The sequence below is a fragment of the Thunnus albacares genome, chromosome 15 (assembly GCF_914725855.1).
Source record: "Thunnus albacares chromosome 15, fThuAlb1.1, whole genome shotgun sequence".
Taxonomy (NCBI): domain Eukaryota; kingdom Metazoa; phylum Chordata; class Actinopteri; order Scombriformes; family Scombridae; genus Thunnus; species Thunnus albacares.
Genome location: NC_058120.1, coordinates 19,131,094 through 19,155,463, shown reverse-complemented (window position 1 = coordinate 19,155,463; position 24,370 = coordinate 19,131,094). Strand labels below are relative to the sequence as shown.

General features: G+C 42.7%; 1 protein-coding gene across 1 annotated transcript in view; it reads left to right on the top strand.

The window, feature by feature from the left end:
- The window catches only part of hs6st1a (heparan sulfate 6-O-sulfotransferase 1a), a 65,472-nt gene that overhangs the window by 34,757 nt on the left and 6,345 nt on the right, over positions 1 to 24,370 (top strand). The window contains exons 2-3 of the mRNA XM_044375426.1: positions 20,813 to 21,035; positions 22,736 to 22,984. Of these exons, the coding sequence (XP_044231361.1) occupies positions 20,813 to 21,035; positions 22,736 to 22,984 (472 nt within the window). The remainder of the gene's footprint in view (positions 1 to 20,812; positions 21,036 to 22,735; positions 22,985 to 24,370) is intronic.

The following is a 24,370-nucleotide window of genomic DNA, read 5'->3' as shown; positions in this document are numbered from 1 at the left end:
GAGGACAAGTTGTGAACTGACGGAATCGTTGTCCAAAGCATCCAAATCGTGTAGGTAGACCAGCAGCGGCTGTCAGGGCGAAGACGACACAGCGTAGGCTAGATGAACAGACTTGTCCTGCAGGCTTTTGGGCGATTAGCTTTCCCTACGTGTCTCGAGGTCGATCTTTTTTCAGCAGTTAATAATGTTTCCTGTAACATTGGGATGAACCAGTGTGGGTGGATTAACAGATAATAGGCAGTGGGAAGACATGGGAAAAAGTCACAGTGAGCTTTCAGCATGGTGACCCAGTGTGGGAGGTATGCAGGCAGGCTCTGATAAGGGCCAGACTGCTAACTGTTTCCTCCAGTTTCCACTGAATGCTAATCAGGAGGAGCAGAAGACAGTATTGGCTGGTTTCTCTTATTTCCTCTGTTGAGCATCTGCCTCTTCCTCCCCTATCCATCTCTTGTCCTGTCCTCTAATTCTGTTTTTCTCTCGTCTCTCTTCTTCTTTTTTTTTTTTTTTTCTCATCTCAGACTGCTCGCACAGAAAGCTGTGGAAATAGCGGAGGAAAAGCACAAGACATGTTTCCATGTATGTGTGTGTGTGTGTGTATTGAGCAATCCATTGACTCACCATATGGAGTAGCTTCATTTGCATAGTGTATTGTTCCCTTGGCACATGGTCTCTTGTGAGCTTTAGCCATAATATACTCAGTCTCTCTCTCTCTCACTCTCTAAGTCTGACCCTTAAACACACAATCAACCACACTTGCACACACACACCCACAGTCAACACTATTCTTCTTCAGCTCCTTTGATATCAGCAAGAAGCTTCTTCGTGTTTTTCATCAGGGAATCTTAACTAGTGTCTTCTTTTATGCCGTGCTCTGCTAAGGGGTGGCGGAGGTGGGGGGGGGCAGCATCACTGCGGATGATAAAAAAAAAAACAGGATCAATAAGATGATCAGAAAGGCTGGCTCCGAGATTGGCTTCAACCCAGACTCACTTGGAGGTCACTGTAGAAACAAGAACAAGGAGCCCAAACTAAAAAGCTCTGTATTTTGAAGGCCGTCTATTATACGGTGTTTTTTAACGGACTCAGAGGCTCATTCAGTAAGCGACTAGTGATGCCTCAGTGTTCTGCTGAATGACTCAGAAGGTCTTTTGTTCGAGCAGCGGTCAGATTTTTTAATGAACACTTTCAGATGTGGTCTAGATTCATGGTACCTTTCAGCTGTTAATCATGTCTCTAAAGGCTTTTTATGGAGTTATTTATTTGTTGTGCGCTGTGAACACAATGTCTGTTATTTGTTGTCTGTATGAGTTGATTTGGTGGCAAATGAGTTTCCCCAGTGGGGATTAATAAAGCTGTCTAATTCCTTATTCTAACTCCTAATTCCTCTTGCCCCCCCCCCCCCCCCCCCCCTTCCCTTGCACCCCCTGCCACAGTATCTGATCCAAGGATTTGTTTGGGATTCTCTCGGATTCACCCTGACGCTCCCCTTTTTATCGACGTGGACGTGTGCGTGTGTGTGTGTGTGTGTGTGTGTGTGTGTATGTGCGCGCGCATGTACACGTGTGCTCGTCTCTACATGTTTCTTCTGGCTGGGCACATGAATTTAATTACATATCAGCCTCCACCCACACAGTCTTTGATATATTCCAAGGAAACAAAATCGTGTATTGTTAGCCTTGCAGAGGGTAGACTGTGCTGCAACACATTCAAAAACACACACACACACTGATATTATTAGTTATGTAGACATTCCATTGACTAACATCCGTTGCTAAGCCTAAGACTTATTATGTCTAAATGCCCAACCCTAAATATAATACAACTTTAACTCTTAAAAGATGATTGCAGTTTATTACAACATGTTTCTTTGGTTTGTAGTTTTGGCCAGTATTTCTATTGGTTATATGATAATATTATACACGCCAAAGTAATTTGGGAACACAGTGACATAATAGGGCAAGAAATTAGTGATTGGACAGTCATACAATACTAAACTAATATTAATAGTAGTATATTAAATACTCTAAACAGTTTAATTTGAAGGCAAAACTGAAAGTAAACACACCACAAATATTGGTAATAGCGTATTGTCCCGAATATAAGACGACTCTGATTATAAGATGACCCCCCTTCCCCTCTTTCCAAGACTAGTTTTTGGGAAAAAAAAGATACAACACACTGGCACACCTCAGGGCAAGTTCCCCTGAGACACTATTAATCCAAGGAGAAGAAAGCGAGTCCTCATCTTTGAAGCCTTTTCTCTTGTAAAAGTGAAACACTTCCATTAAAACAGAACGTAAATCCCACATTTATGTAGCTTGTCTATCAGTCACACACACACACACACACACACTTTCACCTGTCAGGCTGTTGGAAGAGGTCAAAATTATTTTTCTTCAACAGTTCAACAGTTTTTCAGACTCTCTGTTTGCGTTCCTTATCATCTGTGACAGCTGTAATTCTTGGCTGCTCGACAGACAATTTGGACTTCTATTTCCGCAGTGAAGACGTCAGAAGACGCTATAAACTCATTTTCACTCATCATGAATTTATTTCCTCATTGGCAGAATAAAACATGTTACACAAGCCTTCAGAAACTCCTGCAGGTTAAACGGAGCTAATGAAACAGCTTTAGGGTTGACTAACTCTTAACAGATTCACTATAAACACTCGCTAGCCTAGCAACATTAAAGCTACAAACAACCCATAATGCAGCACTCTCTCTTTTACTCTTTCCATTCAAAAAAGGATATCTGATCTCCTGAACGTAATTACCTAGTCCTCGAATACACTGTACACCGTCTTATATTCAGGTCAGTCCCTCATTGTACAGTCATTTTCTCTCTCAAGTAAGTTTATCCCAGGAAACTGATGATTAGCAGAGAAAACTCCTTTCCAAAACATTATGATGTGCTGGTCTGATTAATCACTGCAAGGAGGGAACGTATACTGTGATCAATCAATCGCATACAGAGCTGAATCAGAGAGATCCTGACCCGTCTCATCTCGTTATCAATAGATAACATGTTTAAACAACATTAAATACACAGCCTTTTCTGTGTGTTTTGTAACGCCACACCTTAAATAAGCCTTATATTGTGTTTCAATAAAACATAATAGTAGGCTCTCTTTATTTCAGGCATGGCAGGGCGCCTCCACTAAAAAACACTGCAGGAAACTCTGATTAGGGTTTGTTTTAAAACTGCTTATGTTTCCTACCACTTCTGACTTCTTTTTTAGCGATGTTGCCATTTTGCCAGATTTCAGCAGTTAACTTGAGTATGATGTCATTATTACCAATGCAGTAGGAAGGAAACTACAAAAATAAGATCCTGTCGTGATAAACCAGAAATATCCTTTTTTTTTTTTTTAACAGGAAAGTTCGGTTTTTTCCAACAACACTCAAATATTCTTGCAAGTCTCACGTTTTTTTTTTTGGGTAACTGCACTAGTTGTGATAATGAAAAGACTTTCATTACTTTTACCTGACCTTACTCCAGTCTTAAAACCATTTCTTCTCTGAGGTCTATTCTAATATACATGACTATTTCATTTAATATTTCTTGCCTCTCTTGAAGTAGCGCTCTGCCTTTGACCTTTGGCTTTTGTTTACTTTTATTCTAGTGGGTAGGATAAACACGTCAGACTTGATATATATTTTTTTTCCATGAGCCGCACGCTTGTTATTATATTTCCGTTTTATTTGTCTTCCGTTGTGAGCAAATCCCAAAGCCTGGGCTCAGTTTGTGCTGGAAGCACACAGCAGCCTTATGCCAGTTTAGTTCTTTAAGGCAAACGAGCAGATTTCTTGCCAAATCCAACCAGGTGGCACAAATTGTGAAAGGCGCTGTAGATGCCGTTAGAGGCTGCCAGGCTCCAAATTAATTTAGTGCTGATTTATTGATGTTAAAAATGTTCCAACATTTACATTTATCCTACTTTTTGATTTATGGGTGTGGTCCTCAGCTAAATGCTTAATAGTTACTGACAGCATGAACGGTTATTGAAGCTGACACACACACGCACACACACACACACACACACACCCTGCATGCACCTTGTCCTCTGCTGCGTTGGATGTCGGGGTGTTGATGCTCTGTAACTTTCTATCCCGCTTGGTTGGCGAGGAGCGTTGCCAGGCCGACAGCTGCTCCGACTCCACATTCCCCCGCATGTGATCCGGGATTGGAAACTCGGGGGAGAGTCTGCTTGTGACGGACACACTCTCGCACACACACACACACACACACACACACACACACACACACGTACACACACAGTGAAACACATGTACTTAAAGGCACACATGCACCAGCTTACACACATACAACCACACATGCAGAGGGTGGGGGGGGGGGGTTGACAAACTGGAGAGGCTAGATGTCACAGGCCTTATAATAGAGGGATGCCCTCTTAAGCTGCTTCACACCAGAGCCCAGAAAATCAAACTGTCATATCAATGAGAAGCTCACCCCCCCCCCCCCCCCACCCCCTCCCAAAAAAATTTTTAAAAAAGGACTATCTCCCCCTCTCCTCTCCTCCTCACTTTTCTTTTTCAGCCTCTCACTTCTGCCGCTCTCCCTCCTCTTTTCCTACGCCTTTTTTTTTTTTTTTTTTGAAAAGCAGGTTTGATGTTCTGTGGCGGACTGAGAGGGCTTTTCAATTATTTTCGGTGTCATTCGTAATGGTATAAGAGCGAGAGATGAGAGGAAAAAGGGAAGAGAGAGAGAGAGAGAGAGCCAAGAGTGGAGGAGAGCATGGGCGCTGGTGGAGCAGAGCTGTTTGTGGCGGGCTAAATGGAGATCTTATTCAGGTTTAGCTATGACCAAAGGCCAGGCTCCTTTACTAAGTGCCTATTTGCATCAAATGCAAACACAACATCCACTTTTTTTTTAAAAAAAAATCCCTTTCTTCTTTTTATCCAGGACTAGAGGGCTTTGTATCCCTCCAACATGTCTCCTCTTCTTCTTTTTCAATTTTTTTGTAAAAGGGTTGTTCTTCCGCTGCCTTCGATGTTGGATCTTGTGTGGAATTAATGGCTTTTTGAATCTCTGAATGTGTAGTCAATATGCACCCAACAGATGGTGCGTGGTTCCTCTGCTTTTCTTCTTCCTGTTTTTTTTTTACCTCCTTTTTTTTTTTTTTTTTTTTCCTCCCCTCTCCACTAGCCAGTAACAATTTGCTGCTCAGTGTATGTTCGCTGCATGTTACTCTGCGTCTGTTTGTTCTGCTCTCTTTCTCGCTCTGTCACAGATGTAGCCTGAAATCATGTCTGTCACACTGGCCTTAATCTCAGGGTTAGCAGCTGCCAGTTGATTGTGTGTGTGTGTGTGTGTGTCTGTTTGTCTGTGTGTGTGTGTCTGTGTGTGTGTGTGTGTGTGTGATCTTGTGTGAAAAATCAAACAAGAAATTTAATTCCCCTCTCTGCTCTGGTCACCTGAATGTGTAAATGATTGTTTGAAGCCATCGGTCAGTTGATAATTAAATCGATAGTTTGCCATTTTGGGAAGTTTGCCTATTTGCTTTCTTGCCAAATGATAAATTTAAAGCTACAGCCAACAGCTTATTAGCTTAGCTTAGCATAAAGACTGGAAACGGGGGGGAAACGGCTAGCCTGGCTGGGAGCAGCAACTACCCAAGTATCTGCTGATTCCCGGAAACGTGGAGATGTCAACAACCTAAACCTTCCTGGGTTTTTTTTTGTTTTTTTTTACAGATTAAACAAACACAATATGATGTGTTAATTAGCAAGCTGTAGAGGTGTTGGTAGGCGGATTTTGTGGCCTTTGGACACAGCCAGCTGTTTCCCCTCTGTTTCCAGTCTTTATGCTAGACTAAGCAGCTGTCGGCTGTAGTCGTATATTTACCGGACAGATATGAGAGCGGTGTCAACGTCTCATCTGACTCTGGGCAAAGTAAGCAAATAACCGCATTTCTGTAAAATGTCAGACGATTCCATGAAGAAGAAACTGGTCTGGTTGAATGGGGAGTGTAAGCGAGGAAGGAGTAAATGAGGACGAAAGGAAGGAAGGAAGGAAGGAAGGAAGGATGGATGCTGCTGCCACACAAGCTCGTTGGAGGCGAAGCCGGGTGCTGTGAGCTTGAGTTACACTGCCAGACAATGGGCTTCTTTCACGCAAACTCACCCACACTTGCACAAGACACACACACACACATACACACACACACCACACAGAGGCATTGTATCTCCAAAACTGTTGTTACTCCTGTTGCACAATATTTGGCTCTTATTATTTCATTATGCCCCCTTCCTCCCGCTGTCCTGCCTCTTCACCCCTTTCTGGTTTTCATTTTCTCGGCCGCTTGTTTCTCGCCCGACTGATCGGAGGCGTCCTTTTGTGCGTTCGCTGCACGTGCACCGCCCTGTCACATGTATCTGGCCTGTACCGTATGATTGCATATGATAACAAAGGCTAATTTTAGCTGTGAAATCCTTCTGACGTCGTGTTTCGGGAGTCACGGCCGCATAATGAGAGAGAGAAGGCAGGGGGACGAAAACGGGGTATGTCATCCTTATTCTTTAATTCCAAGGAATTTCTTTCCCATTTTCTTCTAGCTTTCTCTCTCGCCCCCCCCCCCCCTCCCTCCTCTCTCTCTCTCTCTCTAGGCAGTGCTCATTAGCCCCTTGGCCCTCTCTAAACAGGTGGGGCATGTTTGGCACAGCCCTCCGACATGCAGTCAGGCTTAATTGGGCTTGGAGGACCCCTTACTCACACACACACACCATACATACATCACTCATATGCGGCCCCTCCCTCTCCCTTTCACACATTTCCCTCCATTCTTAAAGAGCCAATTGTCCCCTTCCTATTCCCCAGGGTGAGGTTGTGGTTCCTGGGCCGGAGAGCGTAAATCCAGCCCCGGGCCTACCTCCGGGCCTGGATGACTGACTGACTGACTGACTGACTACCTGACTGACTGACTGACTGACTTGTCTCCTGGCTGTCCTTTCCTGTCTTCTCCTCCCATCTCTGTCAAAAGATAATAACAACCACTACCCATACAAGCTCCATTGATATGCAGACGTATCCCCCAAATGTCAACGGGCTGTTCTAGCCCCTGGCTTCTCTGTCTCCTCGCATCTCTTTTCTCCCTAGCTCTCCACCTCGCCTTCACCTCTCCACTACCTCTCTATCTCGCTGTCTTTTTTTTTTTTTTTTTTTTTTTCCCACTCTGTCTGTCTGGCTCTTTCCCAACTCCACTCTTTGTGCTTCTTTGTGTCTCGGTTGCTCAATAATTTTTTAACCCACGGAGAGGATTTTTGTCTCTCTCCCCTCTCTCCTTTTTTCTTGCTTTTACTTTTCAAGGATACCCAGAGACTTGAGAGTTATCCTCATGTGACTCAGTTTTGTGTTTGTTTGTGCCGTGTGTATATGTGTGTGCGTGGATCTGTTGAGACTCTCTGTGAAGCATCATCGTACCTGCGTCTGTGTAATTACAGGCACATCAGCCTGTTTTTTCACTTTCCTAGGCAAACACTTGACACTACCTTGAAAGACTTGTTTTATGCAAAAAAAAAAAAAAAAAACCCCAAAAAAACCTGTCTCGCTTCTGCTTCTTTCACACTCACGCACACACATACATACATATACTATTCGCCAGCACTACTCGCTCAGCAATAGCTCATTATCCTGTTTATTCATACAAACGAATGCCTACTTTTTCACACACACACACACACACACACACACACACACATATATACACAGGTGTAGCGCTGGTGCTGGTGTGGAGGGGTAAGAGCGGAGCGAAAGAAACAAGTGTGTGTTTATATGTGTGCACGTGTGTGTCAGTGGGGTTCACACAGGGCAGGTGGGGGAGGTTTGAATGTTAACTGCCTTATCACTCCAATTTCACACTCTCGCCTCCAGTCTCTCACACACACACACACACACACACATATGCACAAAACACAATGCACACGCACAGAAACACCCTGTTGCCTCCGGTCTCGTATGTGACGACTGATTAACGGGGAAACAGGGGGGTCAAACACTCGCATACACACTAATCCCAGCCAGAGGGGGAGTTTTTTTTGTGTGTGTGTGTGTGTGTGTGTGTGTATGAGTGTGTTAATGAGTGTGTGCGGCTGCTTCTGTAATGGGGCCACCTGTCTACTCATTAGCCTCGTTACCCAGCCTTTTAATTGCCCCCAAACTCTGCATCATGTCTCCTCCACCTCCTCCTCCTTCTTCTTCTTCTTCTTTTTCTTCTTCTGCGTCTTCCCTCCTTCCTTACGTCTTTTCTCCTGATGATTTCCGTTCATCGTGTTAAGTGAGCTACTGGGACATATCAGTAATCTGACATCATCGCATACAGCGAGTGTTTGTGGGGAACAGAGGATTATGTCGTTCTGTGGAGGGGCGTATGTGTGTGAGTGTGTGTGTGTGTGTGAGTGTGTGTGTGTGTGTGCGTGGTGGGATTGGGCGGGGTTGTGCGAGTGCAGCATGCCCATATGTCAGCGAATTAGCAAAGTGATTGCTTTGACCTCGGTATCAGGAGGCATATGAACATGACGCCGGGTGGAGAGGAATTTTGCACGTACACGTACCATGCGTGCACACACACACACACACACACATGCGTGCACGATAAGGGCTATCAGGTTGATTTGTGTTACCTTGAACAACCTAAAGCTCCACCTCCATTCCTCTCAGTCTCTGACCCACATATCTCTCCTTTATGACCACGTGATTATGACTCTGATTACTAGGGCTGCTCCATTATGGCAAAAAAAAATCATAATCACAATTATTCCGGTCAATATTGAGATCACGATGATTTAACACGATTACTCGCTGACTTTGGAGACATCATGCATTTACTGAACTTTTAAATACTTGTGGATTTCCTTGAACTTTTAATATAATTCAAATGAAAAACATATTTATACATAAGATCAACTATGTTGCAGTGCACTTCCAGAACCTACTGAAAACTACTAAACATATCTTCAATATATAAAAATAATTAATAACAATAAACTAGACCAAAAATAATTGCAATCATGTCATTGTAGTGATTAAGATGCATGTTGTGTGGAGAGTGATCGATACTAAAACGATTGTTCGTCATGGTACTTTGAGAAACAAAGAGGTTTGACAGAAATCATTGATTTGTATTATCCTGCAGTGTGTTTACATGCACCTGAGTGACCAGATTACAGTCGGTTTTCTCCAGAAAGCTTATGAATGAGAAACCTGCTTTCTGTAGTCAGAGTATTAGAGAAAACCTGGTTTCCACAGGTAGATTTTTACTCCCTGGAGAGAACAGCGATTTCTCTGCCATGTATATGCGTAACCAGGTTTCTAATCAGCTTTTTACAAGTAAGCACGTGCACAATAACAGACTGCAGACAGAGAAAGCGCAGCGCCGAGCGGCCGGATGAAAGGAGAGATCATTACACGAAGCGAAGCGTCCTTGTATCTAAAATAATAGCATCCAAAGTCTGACTGAAACTAAGACAAAGTAGCCTGTATATGTCTAAACAAGTCACCGCCAAACATTTGTCAAATTCAGACACATTTGCTCTGTGAGGAAGAGCGCTGGATTCCTAACACAAGACAAAACCAGAGCATCATCGCAAAATGCAGCACAATAATTGTTTTATCTCGATTATCTGGTTTTCATAATCGTTGGAGGCCAAAATCGTAATTGAAAATAAAATTCGATTAACCGCCTGGCCCTTCTGATTACTGTATTTTTCTTCATGCTTTGTCCGCACTTCTTATCATGATTATTTCTCTCAGCGCCAGGAAACTACAGTAGATTGTTTTTATTGAATTTTTTGCTGATTAGCATACAATTTCACCTAATTTGTTTCAGTACAGTATTTCTCAAACTTGCTGAGAGTCCTGTTTTCATACTCCTAGTCTTTACACTCTTATTTGTAGTCCCTATACAGTTCAGTTAATAATCACTTCTTTATTACTTTGGGATGCAGCTACATCCCAAAGGCAAACTTAGCAAAGAATCTGTAGCTATTTGTCATGATCTGGCTTAAAACCAAAGATAAACGGAGAGCTTGAGGGGGGGGATTTATTTTCTAATGTTGAGTCAGTCCATTCTGCTTCTTAAACTTAAATTGTTTTGGTCTAATGGTGGGCATTAAATAGAGTAACTGAATGTTTCATATATCAGAGATTAGGAGTGGGTGACATGAATAAAATTATAAATCTAATGATATATTACAGTAAACTTTCTGAAAAATGAATTAAACTGTCTATGAATAAAATATCAAACATTAATGTCTGTTTTTGGTTAATCTAACAAATTAAATACCCGGCAAATCAGGGCTTTTCATCACATTTCATCCTGAAACAATAAGGCTCCTTGCTGTAAACGGTGTTGCGAAACCTCAGACGGTTGACAAATTTATATCTCCTGAAGGCATATCTTCAATATCACCCAACCCTATCAGGACTACACAACTTTAAATTGTGAAAACATTGAAAAACGATCTGTGTGATTACTTGCGCAACTCTACTTTTCCTCCACCCGTCTCTCTTTCACCAAATCCATCTTCTTCTTCTTCTTCTACACATCCCTCCCTCCCTCCCTCCCTCCTTCCTCTTTCGGTGTCTGTCAGACAGCTCGCTGGGCTGTTGCCAGTCAAGTTACATGAGAGAACAGGCGGCAGTACATTCCTGCTGAACATAGCTTTGCACTCAGGGGATTCCCTCCCCAGTCTCTCCCTCTCTCGCCCTGTCTTTGTCTGCACCCATTCCTGTACCGTAACGTCAAGCTGTAGGCTACACTTCCATCCCAGGCACTCTTCCTCATGTTTGCTTCTTATCTTTGTCATTAATCACAGAAAAAAAAAGATGCTTTATTTCATGTGCACAAGTGCAGCATGCCATGCGTTATTTTGCACTCATGGTGCAAGCTAAGTTTTCACACGCTCTTTAGTCATGGTTGCACGGCAACTCTCTTACTTTGCCAACTTGCATTTTTTTTGTTAAGATCACCTTGCATGCAGAGCCGAGCTCGCCTGAATACTTTGTTAGTGACGGCAGGGGCTCTGAGACGCTCTGAGTGCTGGACTCAAGTTTATCATCTCCCTGGGACCTGGGTTTGAATAAATCATACAGTACACAGCCGCCATAAGCAGGCCCCATTTTGGGTGTTACCAAGAGTTAAAGGAATGCTTGGCTTCATGCTTTTTAAATCATAATCACATGACACCACTTGCCAGTCTATTAAGCAGGATTCTTGCATTGAAATATTATAGAAAGAACTGATTTTATCTGTTAACTGACTGCGACGAGTGGACTGCAGCACTGCAGCGAATGATTATTAAGCGTTTATAAAATGTCAGTAAATACTGAAAACTGATCACAACTTCTTAGAACCCAGTATGACGTCTTAAAATTTGCTTCTTATGTCAGATCAACAGTCCAAAACCCAAATGTTCTCATTTTGCAGTAATACAAAGAAGAGAAAGGAGGTGAATTCTCATATTTGAGACACTGTTACCAGCCAGTATTTGCCCATGATTGCTTATTAAATTGTATTCAATAGATTATCAAAATATCTGTCAATTGACTAATTGATTTATCGTTCTTGTCAGAGCTGCAACAAGTAGTCAGTCAATCAAAATAAAGTTAATATTTTGATAACTGATCAATCATTTCAGGAATTTTTCAAGCTAAAATAACACAAACTCTGCTTCCAGCTTCTCAAATGTGAGGATTTGCTTTTTTGCTGTATCATATTTGCCAGTATACAGAAGATCTTTTGGTTCTGAAGGTTAGCAATTGAAGATATCACCTTGGCCTCTGAGAAATTGTGAATGCAAGTTCTTCACTTTTATTTATTTTTGGGTTCTGACTAAATGATTAATCAATTGTTCGGTAGATTAACCGTTTCACATCTTGTATGTTAGCCATTTCTTTTTATAATCAGTATCTTTGTAAGAAGCTACCTGTTGGAATGACTTGATTGTAGGGCTGCAACTAAAATGTATTTTTATTATCAATTCATCTGTTGATTATTTTATTGTTCAGTCAGAAGTTCCCAAACCTCAAGAAAACGTCCTTGAACAGCTTGTTTTGCCTGAACAATGGTCCAAAACCCAAAGATTTTCCATATACAAAGAGAAAAAGAGCAAATCATCACATTTAAGAAGCTGGAACCAGTGAGTGTTTGGAGTTGTGTCAGTCCATTTTATTCGTTTCAGCATCACTGGACCGAAGCGGGACACTTTTTTTTTCCAGTTCTCACTTGAAATAAAAAGGACAGTATCTCAATCAGAGCGAGCCTATCGAATGAAATATTTAAAAGTATGAAAAACTTTCACAGCTTTTAAGTTTTAAACCCGCTGTCGATGGTTGCTTTGAGATTCATTATGAACACTAGACTTGGCCTAGTTCAGTCACACTCGCCGGCCACATCAGCACACAACGTATCGAATTGCCTCCAAAAGTCTGCAAATCCGAGTCAGGATGTTATGATATATAGAAAATGTGGACAGTTGTAATAGAAAATGTTCAGAAACCATAATATAGGTTTCTTGGAACAATCTGATGTCTCTTTGCTGAGACATCAGATTTCATACATCAGACATTTCCACGACTCTCTTCATATTTAACCACAATCTCCTGGATGTCTGTTTGACTCCCGCTAGACGTCGCGGCCCTTCTCTGTCCCCTCTTTCCAACGCTGTCGCCGCCGTCTCCTCTTACTCTTACCCCCTTTCTCTTTCACTCTCTGTTTTTTCACTCTGTCTCTCGTACGTCTTCTGTGTTTAAAGTCCAAACTACAAAGGCAAGCTGTCTGAGTCCTGAGGCTGTTATTGATCGACTAACAGAGAGGGAGAAAGAAAGAGACACAGAGAGCAGTACGGGGAAGAGGAGCGATAGAGCGAGGGCAGGCAGAGAAGAAGCCTCGAGAGCTCGTCTGAACCGGAGGGGCTATTTCTGTCTGTCTCAATGCGTCATTATTGGCCAGAAGACACCCAGGACACACGGGATGAGATGACGGATGGTGAGCGGAGGAAAGGAGAGCAGGAGTGGGAGGGAGGGGCAGAAGGGTGAAGTTTAGTCTTGAGAGGTCATCGTTGATTCGGCGCACACAGACGACAGGAACTGAGATGTAAACGGGTATTTCCAGTCTCACGACCACGCCTGTTTGTTTGTGGTCTGACGCATGAAGTCGATCAATCCGCAACCCCACCGTCATTTGTTTTAGGACTAAAAGTGTTTGTGTATGAAATGAAATGATGACGCATATTACCTCTTAAAAAGTCAACATGAGGGTCTCTGTGGAATCAGTTTATTGAGATTCAAGTGCTGACGTGTTTCTCCTCACCCTCCCCGCTCAAAACACACAAACATGCACACACACACACACACACACACACACACACACACACGCTCTGCACCAAGGATAGGGTCGGGACTTGATTAGATTTTATCGAATTTGATTCCAATTCAGTTACTCATTGATTATTATTTAAGTAGTGCTGGCCTCACACTAGAGGATAATTGGGCAGGTTTCGGGTCTGATTCGCTCCTTCCGACAGTCGCGGTGTTCCCAATTCGAGGCCGTTGCGAACAGATTATCCGTCCAAATGATCTTGTAGTATGAGGGGTTTACGGACAATAATCTTAATGTTACCAATTGGATCAATTTTGAATCCTAAATATCACCCATGTGTGATATTTACAACTTGAAATCCTGTAGTGGGAAAGGAACAGCGATGGAATATTGAGCAGAAACCTGCAATAGCCAACGAGGGCGAGCTGACCGGGAAGCGTCACCAACCGGATGTTACGTTCTCGTGTAGAACAGAAAATCAACTCTGCTGCAAAATGTAGAAGTCATGCTGATTCCATCTTCTCATGACTTCATCCACGTTTTGTTTTTTTTCCTTCTCTTTTTTTGTTTTTTGGTGTAAAATGTAGCAAACACAAGTGCAACCAGCTGACAACATCAGTCTGCCTCCATGATAACGTGACTTTCTATGAGTTCCTAAGTCCCTCAAATTGCCGGTCTAAAATCGTTGAGTATAAACACCATGTGTGTGGTCCTGCGTCTTGACTGAATTGTCTGGTGTGTGCATTCTTATGATTAAAATATTAAAAATCAGTTTAATCTGTTGTTATGTCTCCCACATTTTTAAACTCAGTTAAGATTTGAAAGTGTGCACCAGGGATAAGAAAAGGAACCAAAATACATTGAAAGCAAAAACCACCTTTAGGAGGAATGATTACAGTGAGCAAAACTTGCTTCAATGTTGATTCGGGCACCTGAATATTGTTTAAAGACAGACTTTATCGACCTATCCTTAAAGGCGTCTGTGTCGGACGGTTGAACAAATTGAAAACCACTTGTCTCAAACCTTTCAAACATTTTTTATAACTTTCTGAAACTGTCTGGCAAACATGCAGAGGTTGAACTTCTCTCTCAAGGTCTCTTTTTTTTCTTTGGTTTTTTCTTCACACAGTTACTTCTGTCACTTCTCTTGTGTATAAACAAGTGCAACCATCAGTGCCTTCAAGGGATATTATTACCTGAACAATTATCTGACAGTTATGTGATTATCTGACAGGTGTGGCCTCTTTGTATGAACTAGATGAAATGAGTTTGCACTGTGTGGACTCCGGCCTTTTGTACTAGGAAATAATAATAGTATAAGAAAATAATTGACACATTAATCGTTAATGAAAATAATCGTCTTTGCAACCCTACTTTTCACTGTCTCGTTACTATCTCTTGTGAAGCTCAGTGCCACTTTCAGGTGTGAGCTTCAATCCGCTATTGGGTGAAACTGTGCTACTGTGAGTGCAGTAGGTCCAAAGATTGCTTTCAGGAATCAATAGGTGAACAAACAAATCTCTTTGTTTTGGTCTAACAAATTGGAACCCATACCAATTTAGAACCAGTTCCTCATCTCCAGCTCAAACCCAGGCCTCATCAGAAATGTTGAAATATCACAAGTGATGGAAAGTTGGCAGATTGCAGCATCCAGCAGTGATTTATTAAGCCAGGCCATGAACCTATTTTTATGCCTCCGCGCCTGCGACAGCCGTGGTCGGATACATTATCTCGTTGGGTCGTCCATCCGCCCGTCCCATCCTTGTGAACGTGATACCTCAGGAACGCCTTGAGGGAGTTTCTTCAAATTTGGCACGGACATCCACTCGGACTCAAGGATGAATTGATTAGATTTTGGTGGTCAAAGGTCAAGGTCACTGTAACCTCACATCCGTCCCATTAAAACACATTTTTGGCCATAACTCAAGAATTCATACGCTAACTAAGACAAAGTTTCACATAAATGTCTAATAGGATAAAATGATGGAGTGATGACATTTTATATCCAAAAGGTCAAAGGTCAACTTCACTGTTACGTCATAATGTTCTGCAAAAAACACTTTTTTGGCCGTTATTCAACACCATAACTCAGGAACAGAAGGGAAGATTGTGACCATATTTTACATTTGACACTAATCTTGGGTGTTCACCTTGAAACTGTGGTGATTGTTTAGATCTTCTGTGCTGCCAGGTTGAAGATGTGTGTGAATCATCCACATTTTAGTATTTGTAGCTTCTTTGCAGCAACATCCATATCCGAGGCATCGTCTACTGTCTTAGCTTACACACTAATGGACACACAGCAGAACAAGAACAAGGGGAAAGACGATGAATAACAAGCTAGACACCAACAGAAGGAATAGCTTTCCAAATGCACTCGACTAGGGAGGTTTGCTTCCTGCTGGAGCTGAGAATGATCTTGCAATGAATGGCTGGAATCGTACGTCAATGTTGTGATAACTTCCCTTTGGCCACAGAATACACTTAATACTTTTTATTAAATTCCTTCAACTTCACTACAAATATTATGAGTCTGGACTGATATGGATGTAAACTGCAACTTTACTGGTTACAACTGCAGGATGGTATTTCTAGTTGATTATTTGCATCCAAAAAAACTAAAGTTGTTTTAATTCGAGTGCATCCTTTATCTCTGTACATCTCTGTGTTTCCATTCTGATTCTTTTTCTGGGTGAAAAACACATCTCACATCTGTGGCGTGGTTTTGTTTTTGTTTTTTGTTTTACTTAAGTTGTTTTTGAGTTCACGTCCATTTTTAGAGGTGGGAAAGAGCTGCGTTGTTGAGTGGATCTGGTTTCAACAAACATCCGTGGACTATTAATAAATCATGGCTGCTCTACACAGTGGGATGGCGTCGCTGTGTTTATGTGTGTGTGTGTGTGTGTGTGTGTGTGCATACGTAAAGCGTTCAGCTATAACCTTAAAGAAGGCGTCTAAACTTTTTCACACTCTTGAGAAGGAAAAAAAAAGACTTTGTATCTCTTGTGTATTGCAGCCACAAACCACCTCCAGTATTTCTTGTGCAACTGTTGTTGCTTTCCTGTCATACGAAGAAAGCCTCCAAAAAACACCCTTAATTGGCACAAACCGTAACCTAAAAATGGTAACCCAAGCATGTGAAATCGTAGACCCAACCCTCATTAATGAGATTCCTGGTGTCTTAACCTTTTTTACCAACATTATCTGGTGCAATAAAACAACTGTAAACCACACCAGCGTCCCTCGATTTTTGCGGTGCACCCTCCAGGACATTACGCAAAGGGTCCTGGTTTGATAACAACAGGATTTTAACAAAACCAACTCCTAGAAGGGAGAACACATGGTAATCAGGCAAAGACACACAACTACAGGGGGAGAATAAGAGATGAAGCTGAAAAGAAGAGGAGCGACAGAAAGGGGAAGATTTAAACAGAGAGGTTATGTAGAGAAAAAAGGGAGGCTGCAGGGGTGGTGATTTGTGACCCACAGGAAACAGGCAAAGGGCTTATTTTCCCCGAGCTCCGAAGAGACCATAACAGACGCAGCCACTGTGTGTTTCCTCTTGATAACGCACAGCAAGCTCACATGTACTCACACTTACTCGCTCGCACACCAGAGTTCGACCAATACGGCTTCCCTAAAGGCCGCAACTGGTCATTTTCAGGTCGAAGCTACCGATGTTTATTCCGTTATCTTAACACTTTCTGTGAGATTTCACCGTCGTCGTACCGAAAAAAGCCAAAGAATTACAAGTATTCAATGTTTCCTTTGAGAATTATACAGTTGGCACGGAGGAGACGGCTTACAAACATCTCATCCTCACATATTTATGGCACATGTAAACACACAGATGTGCACGCAAGATGGTAGAGGTAGAGAAAAGGAGGCCAGAAAGCTCTTCTAAAACAGTGAGAGAAATAGAGGATGACTCACGGCTATGAAGTGTTATCCTCTTTTTTTTTTTTTCTCTTTTTAGTCCACCAGGCAACTAATATACTTACAGGCTCGGTTTTATATTCAGTTATAGTGATTGAGACAAAAAAAAAACCAGAGAAAGTGAGAGATAAAGATTAAACTGACTAGTTTTGTCCAGACCAAAGCTTCATCACACTTCTCCATGCCAGACACTCGCTTTTTTTTTTTTTTTTTTATCGGCCTGTTCTACACACCACCAATCTGACGGGATAAATCAAGTGTTCGCGGATAAGTCGACACCTGATAAGTGCAGTTTTGAGGGTGTTAGAGGCTACTCTTCCGTTTTGTCGCAGATATCTACAAAAAAAAAAAAAAGGAAGGAAATGGAGCAGACGAGCTGGAGAGGTTTAGTGTTAAATGTATCACACGTAAATGTAGTCTGCAAGAGGCGCTGCTCCTAGACTGCCAATTCCAGCGCTCGGTCAGCGGATCACGCGCTAAAATCTCGACAGCGAGAGATTGAGCGGCTCGTATTAGCTTTGAAGTTAATGTGACATGCGCATATGTTCCAACTATAAGCATTATCACCTGTGATTAAAAAAAAAAAAAAAATACATCTGCTATAATATTCTGTCCCCTCGGAGGATGGGAGCACGTGTTTGTGTGTGTGTGTGTGTGTGTGTGTGTGTGTGTGTGTGTGTGTGTGTGTGTGTGGGAGGGAGGGAGGGAGGGAGGGAGTGGACTGGCTGGTAAGTAAGTAAATGTGTCTGTGTGAGCATGTGTGTGGGCTGAAACATCATTACCTAGGGATCTCAGTACACGGCCAGACATCATTAGGCTTTAAGGCGAGAAAGTCTCAACGGCACCAGTTTTGCAATCTGCCTGACCCAGCAGACATGACAGGCAAGCATGCCGTTTAAGATCATTTATTTAGGTTTGCATGTATGCCAGTGTGTGAGTGTGTGTGTGTGTGTGAGTGTGTGTGTGTGTGAGTGTGTTTGCGTGCATGTTATTTATTTATTTTGCCTGGTAATATGCCTGAGCCTTCATTATAGCGGGAGCCATAACTTTGATAAATCACTTGGGCTCGGGGCCCTCACTGCTTTCACAGTATTAGAAAACTAATTGAAATTCTCTTCCGCCCCCTCCTCTCTCTCTCTCTATCCCTCTCTCTCTCTCTTTCCCTCTCTTTCTCTCTCTCTCTCTTTCTCTCTCTCTCTCTCTCTCTGTTTTTCAGCCTTTCCCTCCCTTCTCTCTTCCTGTCTCTGTAGCGAGGGCCAAACAGTGCCGTGTTTTCTTCTGTGGAATAGAAGCCAAGAGGGGGAAAATGTCATCACTGATTTAATAGGCGTAGTCTTGCTCAGAAACACACACACACAGGCTCACACACACACACAGAAACACACACTGCACTCTGGGGAGTGTTAGGAATCCTGATAATGTCATCATAGGAATCTCCATAATGCACCCCGCTCTCCTGCAGGCTCCAGTTTGACTGCTCCTCTCCGCTGCCGCCGCCTCCCTCCACCCCTGCTTTTGATTAGATCTTGGGATGAGATTTTAGGTTTAGGTTGATGGGATTTAGAGTTTAGATAGTTGTGTCTGTGGCCGTGATCCCCCCGTTGTCCCCAGATTGAGGGTCTGTTTGGCTCGTTGGCCGGGATCTCCCAGCTGCCACTGGATTTAGGGTTTAGTCGTTGCATTGACAGTGATCCCCCTGCTGCTTCTAGATTTGTTTCATTTGCGGGGATCTCCGTGCCGCAGCCACGTTCGGGGTGTGGTTGTTTTTGTTGCGCAGGATCTCCCAGTTGAAATTTGATTTGGGGTCGGTTTGTTTTATTGTCCAGGATCTCGTAGCCTCTGCTGGATTTAGGGGTTTGGTTGTTTTATTATGCACCATCTCTCAGCTCGTTGCTAGATTTAGGGTTTAGTCGTTGTGTTGTCCAGGATCTCCTGCTGCCGCTGGATTTCGGGGGGTTTTAGCCACTTATTGTTAATATCCAGACACTGCTACTGTTTGTGTGACACTTAGGGCTTTGTGTCCACCTAGCAGCCCCTCCTCTCTCTCGCCCGGGTGAGCTTTGTAGTGTGAAGCCAAAGATTTAGCATTGGAGTCTGTGTGTGTGTGTTTGTGTGTGTGTGTATATGTGTGTAAATCTGAGTGGGTTTGTGGCAGCTCGTGTGGACCAGGCGATTTCGTCGAGTCCCGTCAGCACACAGAATTCTCTCTGCAAACATTCCTCTGACGTGATGCAAGCCCAGGAGAGAGGAGGGCAGCGAGCGTGTGTGTGTGTGTGTGTGTGTGTGTGTGTGTGTGTGTGTGTGTGCGCCTGTGTATACTTTTCGACCGGCGGCGTGCGTCTGTTGCACAGACAGATCCATACCATCGCTCCCAGACACACTGCAGGGCACACAGACGCACACAAACACATACGCGCAGGTTGCGTGTGTGTGTGTGTGTGGTTAATGAGGATGTGTTGATTGATTAGACTGCAGTAATTAGCTGGAGTGTGAAGGCCTGGAAAGGTCTCCGCTCTGGTGGGAGTGTCCTCTCTGGAGAGACATTGAACTGTGCTATGCACCATTACGTTACTTACACACTCTCACACACACACACACACACACACACACACGCACACACAGCACAGAAACAGTCCCATCCAAATCTCAGATGCGGGATGGGATGAGTCATCTCTCGGAGGCAGACCTAATACTTGGTGCAAGAGGAAGGATGTTTGCTCCGTGTGTGTGTGTGTGTGTGTGTGTGTGTGTGTGTGTGTGTGTGTGTCGGGGTCTGAGACAGAAGGATGTTTGCAGCATGGAGATGTGTTTTCCAGAGTGAGATGTGCTTGTGCCAGCAGTTTCTTTTCCTGCACAGTGGCCTGAACACTGACCTGATCCTGCGCCTCACAAATCAACCCTCTGCCTCACCTCCTCCTCCTCCTCCTCCTCCTCCTCCTCCTCCTCCTCCCGCTCATTTGTAGTTTGACCTCCTATATCGCTGCTCGGATTTCTTTTGTGCATCTCAGGTCTGTTTCTAGTAAATGCAAATAATTCGGTATTAAGTATGACAGCCTCAGTCTGAAGCATTCCTCCTACTGAGTTACTGAACTTCTGCAGTAAACTGTTGTAAACAGTGCCACCATATGGGCAACTGAGGAATTACACGTGATGCATTGGTTTTTTTATGGTCTCCGCACTTTTTGCTCCTCACTCCTCCCCTCTCATCTCTGCTCTGCTCTGATGTGCGACTTTATCTGAACAAACTCATTAATTTCAAAAGGGAAAAATATGCCAATAAAATTTATTTATTTATTTTTTTAAACACATGAGCAGGATGTGTTGCTGCCGGCTTTATTTCTGTCTCCTAAATACAGTGTGTTTGAGTTTGTTGTTTTTTTAATTGATTGATCCGGTCTGTGCCAAATACAATTTTCTGTGCAATTAAGGCAATAGTTTGTTAATCTAAATCTCTCTTCTCTTCCTCACCCCTCTGCTCTCCTCTCTCCTCATCCTCCTTCTTTACCTCCATCTTGCTCCACTCGTCTGAACCCAACAGGAAGTTCTACTACATCACTCTGCTGAGGGACCCGGTGTCTCGCTACCTCAGCGAGTGGAGGCACGTGCAGCGGGGAGCCACGTGGAAAACCTCCCTGCACATGTGCGATGGACGAACCCCGACGCCCGAGGAGCTGCCCTCCTGTTACGAGGGCTCCGACTGGTCGGGGTGCACCCTGCAGCAGTTCATGGACTGCCCCTACAACCTGGCCAACAATAGACAGGTAGGGAGGAAACCCTATCACTATGATGTAATCTAGTACAACCACGCCAGTAGCTCCGATGTTGGCGCAACATTTCTTTGACAAAAGAGAGATTTCAGTCTTGATGCTGGAGTTTATCAGCAAGCTAACCCGCGTCTCTGCACCCGACCTGAATCATCTCCTGTGTGCTTGTTAACAGTTGAAGTGATGTGATGGATGGTTTTGTTTTGTTCACTAATAAGATCACAGTACCAACACTGTCAGCTGATACCAAGAACCCACATCCACTAGAAAATACCAATATAGAGGCTTCATCACTGCAGGAAAATTCAAATTTCTCTCATTTGTTAGATATTTTTTTATCTCTTCATACAATAAAAACCAAACACACTCAGCAAATATTGACAGATATTGATTTCTGAAACTTCATTTTTAAAAACTGCAAATTTGTTTTTGTCTTGATTCCTCACATTCAGACTCGCTGCAAGTTCAAAATACAAGAAAGAGCAAGGCTACAAGACGAATTGCACACACGCAAACACACACACACACACACACACACACACACACATGCATGGTCAGGAGTTCGCCTGCTGGCCATAAACACCTCAAATTCACACCTTCTTTTTCTCGTGCTATCTCAGTCTCCCACCTAAACATGTTGCCCAGCTTATCTCATCTGAAGCCTGAGGGTGTTATTACTCAGGGTCCTATGACTTATAAATGTGGCACACACACACACACACACACACACTTGAGGCATCCTGGTGGACCAGCAGGCTGAGGTGCACACAGTATACTCTTGTGAATCCAAATCAGTATGAAGTCTGTGTTCCTTACTGTAACAAAACAGCTCCTGGTTGCACTTAGTGATTTGGTGATCTCTCATTTTGGAAGGAAATCCACCAGAATGTAGAGTACTTTAATTTTACTGAGCACAACAGGTGATTATGTGAAGTAATTATGCATTCGTAGATATCACAAAGTATTTAAACAACACAGGATTTACAAAATGCAGTAACTCAGGATTAGGACTGCAACTAATGTTTTGTTTTCATGAATTAATCTGTTAACTGACTTTTTTTTTTTGATGAAGTGATCAAGTATTTAGTTTATAAAATGAAAGTTCCTGAAATCCCAAATTACATCTTTTTAAAATTTACCTCCCTCCTCTTTTGAAATTCACATTCTTAACAGATTTTTCTCATAAAAACAGTCTCCTTTCTCTTTTATTTCCAGTTTTTTTTTTCTTAATGTAAAGCAATTTAAACAGCGTTTTGTGTATGAAAGGTGCTATATGACTAAAGTTCATTATTATTCTTATTATTATTGATTTAAAAAGGGATTTAAAATCATGTTTTCTGACCAACAATCAAAAACCCAAAGATAAAATCCCATTAGAGAAGGGAAAACCAATATTTTCATAATCATATCCACATAGCTATCAATTTATATTGATGAACTCATCAACAAATCATTTCAGCACTGTTCAGCATCAATACAGCAGGACAAATTCCATTATAAATATTATGCTTGATGTATCTGTGATTGATAAACCTTCCAAGACTCAATATTCCATATTTCCTGTCTCTTAACTTGCTGCTCTATAATCTCTCTGCACGTCAGAGTCTTTTAGTCACAAGCGTCCTTCATTTAGCACACAAATATCCACTGATTCTCTAACCTCTTTCACTTCCTGTCCCCCCCCCCCCCGTCTGCAGGTTCGTATGTTAGCGGACCTGAGTCTCGTCGGCTGCTACAACATGTCCACAGTTCCAGAGAAGAAGAGGGCCCAGCTTCTCCTGGAGTCAGCCAAGAAGAACCTACGAGACATGGCCTTCTTTGGGCTGACAGAGTACCAGCGGAAAACCCAGTTCCTGTTTGAACGGACCTTCAGGTTGCGCTTCATCAGGCCCTTCATGCAGTACAACAGCACCCGAGCTGCAGGGGTGGATCTGGACAACGCTACGGTCAGTCATCTTTTCGTAGATTTAGTTCTGTATGTAGCAAAAATCCTGCAGAAACATAAGAGAAAGGGCACTTACAATAGAGCTTAATGTAAAGTATATTAAATTATAATATGTTTTTACTTTAATATGTTTCTTTCAAAATGCTTAAAGAGGAAAAAAAAGGTCTTATTTTCTCGGATTAGTCCTGTTATACCCACAACTCTTGGAGGTATAGATATGGCAGCGGTAGCACGGCCAGGAAATAAAACAAATATTTCTAAAAGAAGTGAAAGATTATCTGAGAAAAGAGGTAGAGGGGAAAAGAAAATTAGAAAAAGAGGGACACAGAGAGTAAACACAGTGGTCTTATATTGCTGTGAAATGAGTTGGGATGACTGTCACTGTTAAAAAAAAAAAACAGCAGCTTCAAAGATGTTCTTCACACTTTGATTGGTCCAATGTGGGAGTTCTTAGAGACTCAATTCCCAGCAAAAAAAAAAAAAAAAAAAATCCTCCAGTACACAGCAGACTGGTGATTTATACATCAAAACCAGTTGGGAGGATAGAAAATAAAATATGCCCTGCTTGTGGTGGCTGTGGAAAGGTGAGCCAACGGTTATTATCACAAAAAAGAGAAAATATCACATGAGGGGGGGGGAGTTTGGAGTCTGCAGAGTCTGACAGGTGGGGGGAGGCAGTGTGTGGTATTCTGAGTAGAAATGAGTTTTTAAAATTAGCTTTCAAATTAAATACTTCTAAAAGGCACTGTGTGAAATCCTGGCATTATTTAATTTTTTTAAAGTCAAATAATTACATCAGCGGGTGATGAAAAGAATATTTACTTTACAGACCCCTGCAAAGCTGCTTAAAGCCCACTTATGCCCTCATGGCTTTAATATCCCAGTTTGTCATTTTTGATTGGAACTGGTCTCTAAATTATTTGCGCGATAGATGAAGTCTTTGTTTGGACGACTTGAATTTGGCACGTTCTTCGCGTCTTTGGTGCCGTTGTCCCCCTACGCCGCCGATCAAACATCTCTAATATTCTTACAGCCGTGCAGCACGTTCGCTTCCCTCTGTTGTCGCACGTGTTGCTCACAAATGGTACACCGCACTTGATTGCTGATTTCAAAGGGATTCTCTTAATTAAACACATCCCCCCCCCCCCCCCCCTCCCTCTTGTTGAATTCACACACAGCAGATGATGCATGCCAATAAAGCCAGCTGCGTTGCACGAGTTAACATCAAACACGTTCCTGTTATCTTGCCCCACATATTGCCAACACGTTCTCTGTTCGCTCTACATGTAGAGACCCTGTAAAGATAAAGCCCTTGTAGAAATGTCATGTAATAGGGCTTTTCCACAGCAGGAGCTTTCCCCAGAGGACCGAGAACCTTTTCAGGAAC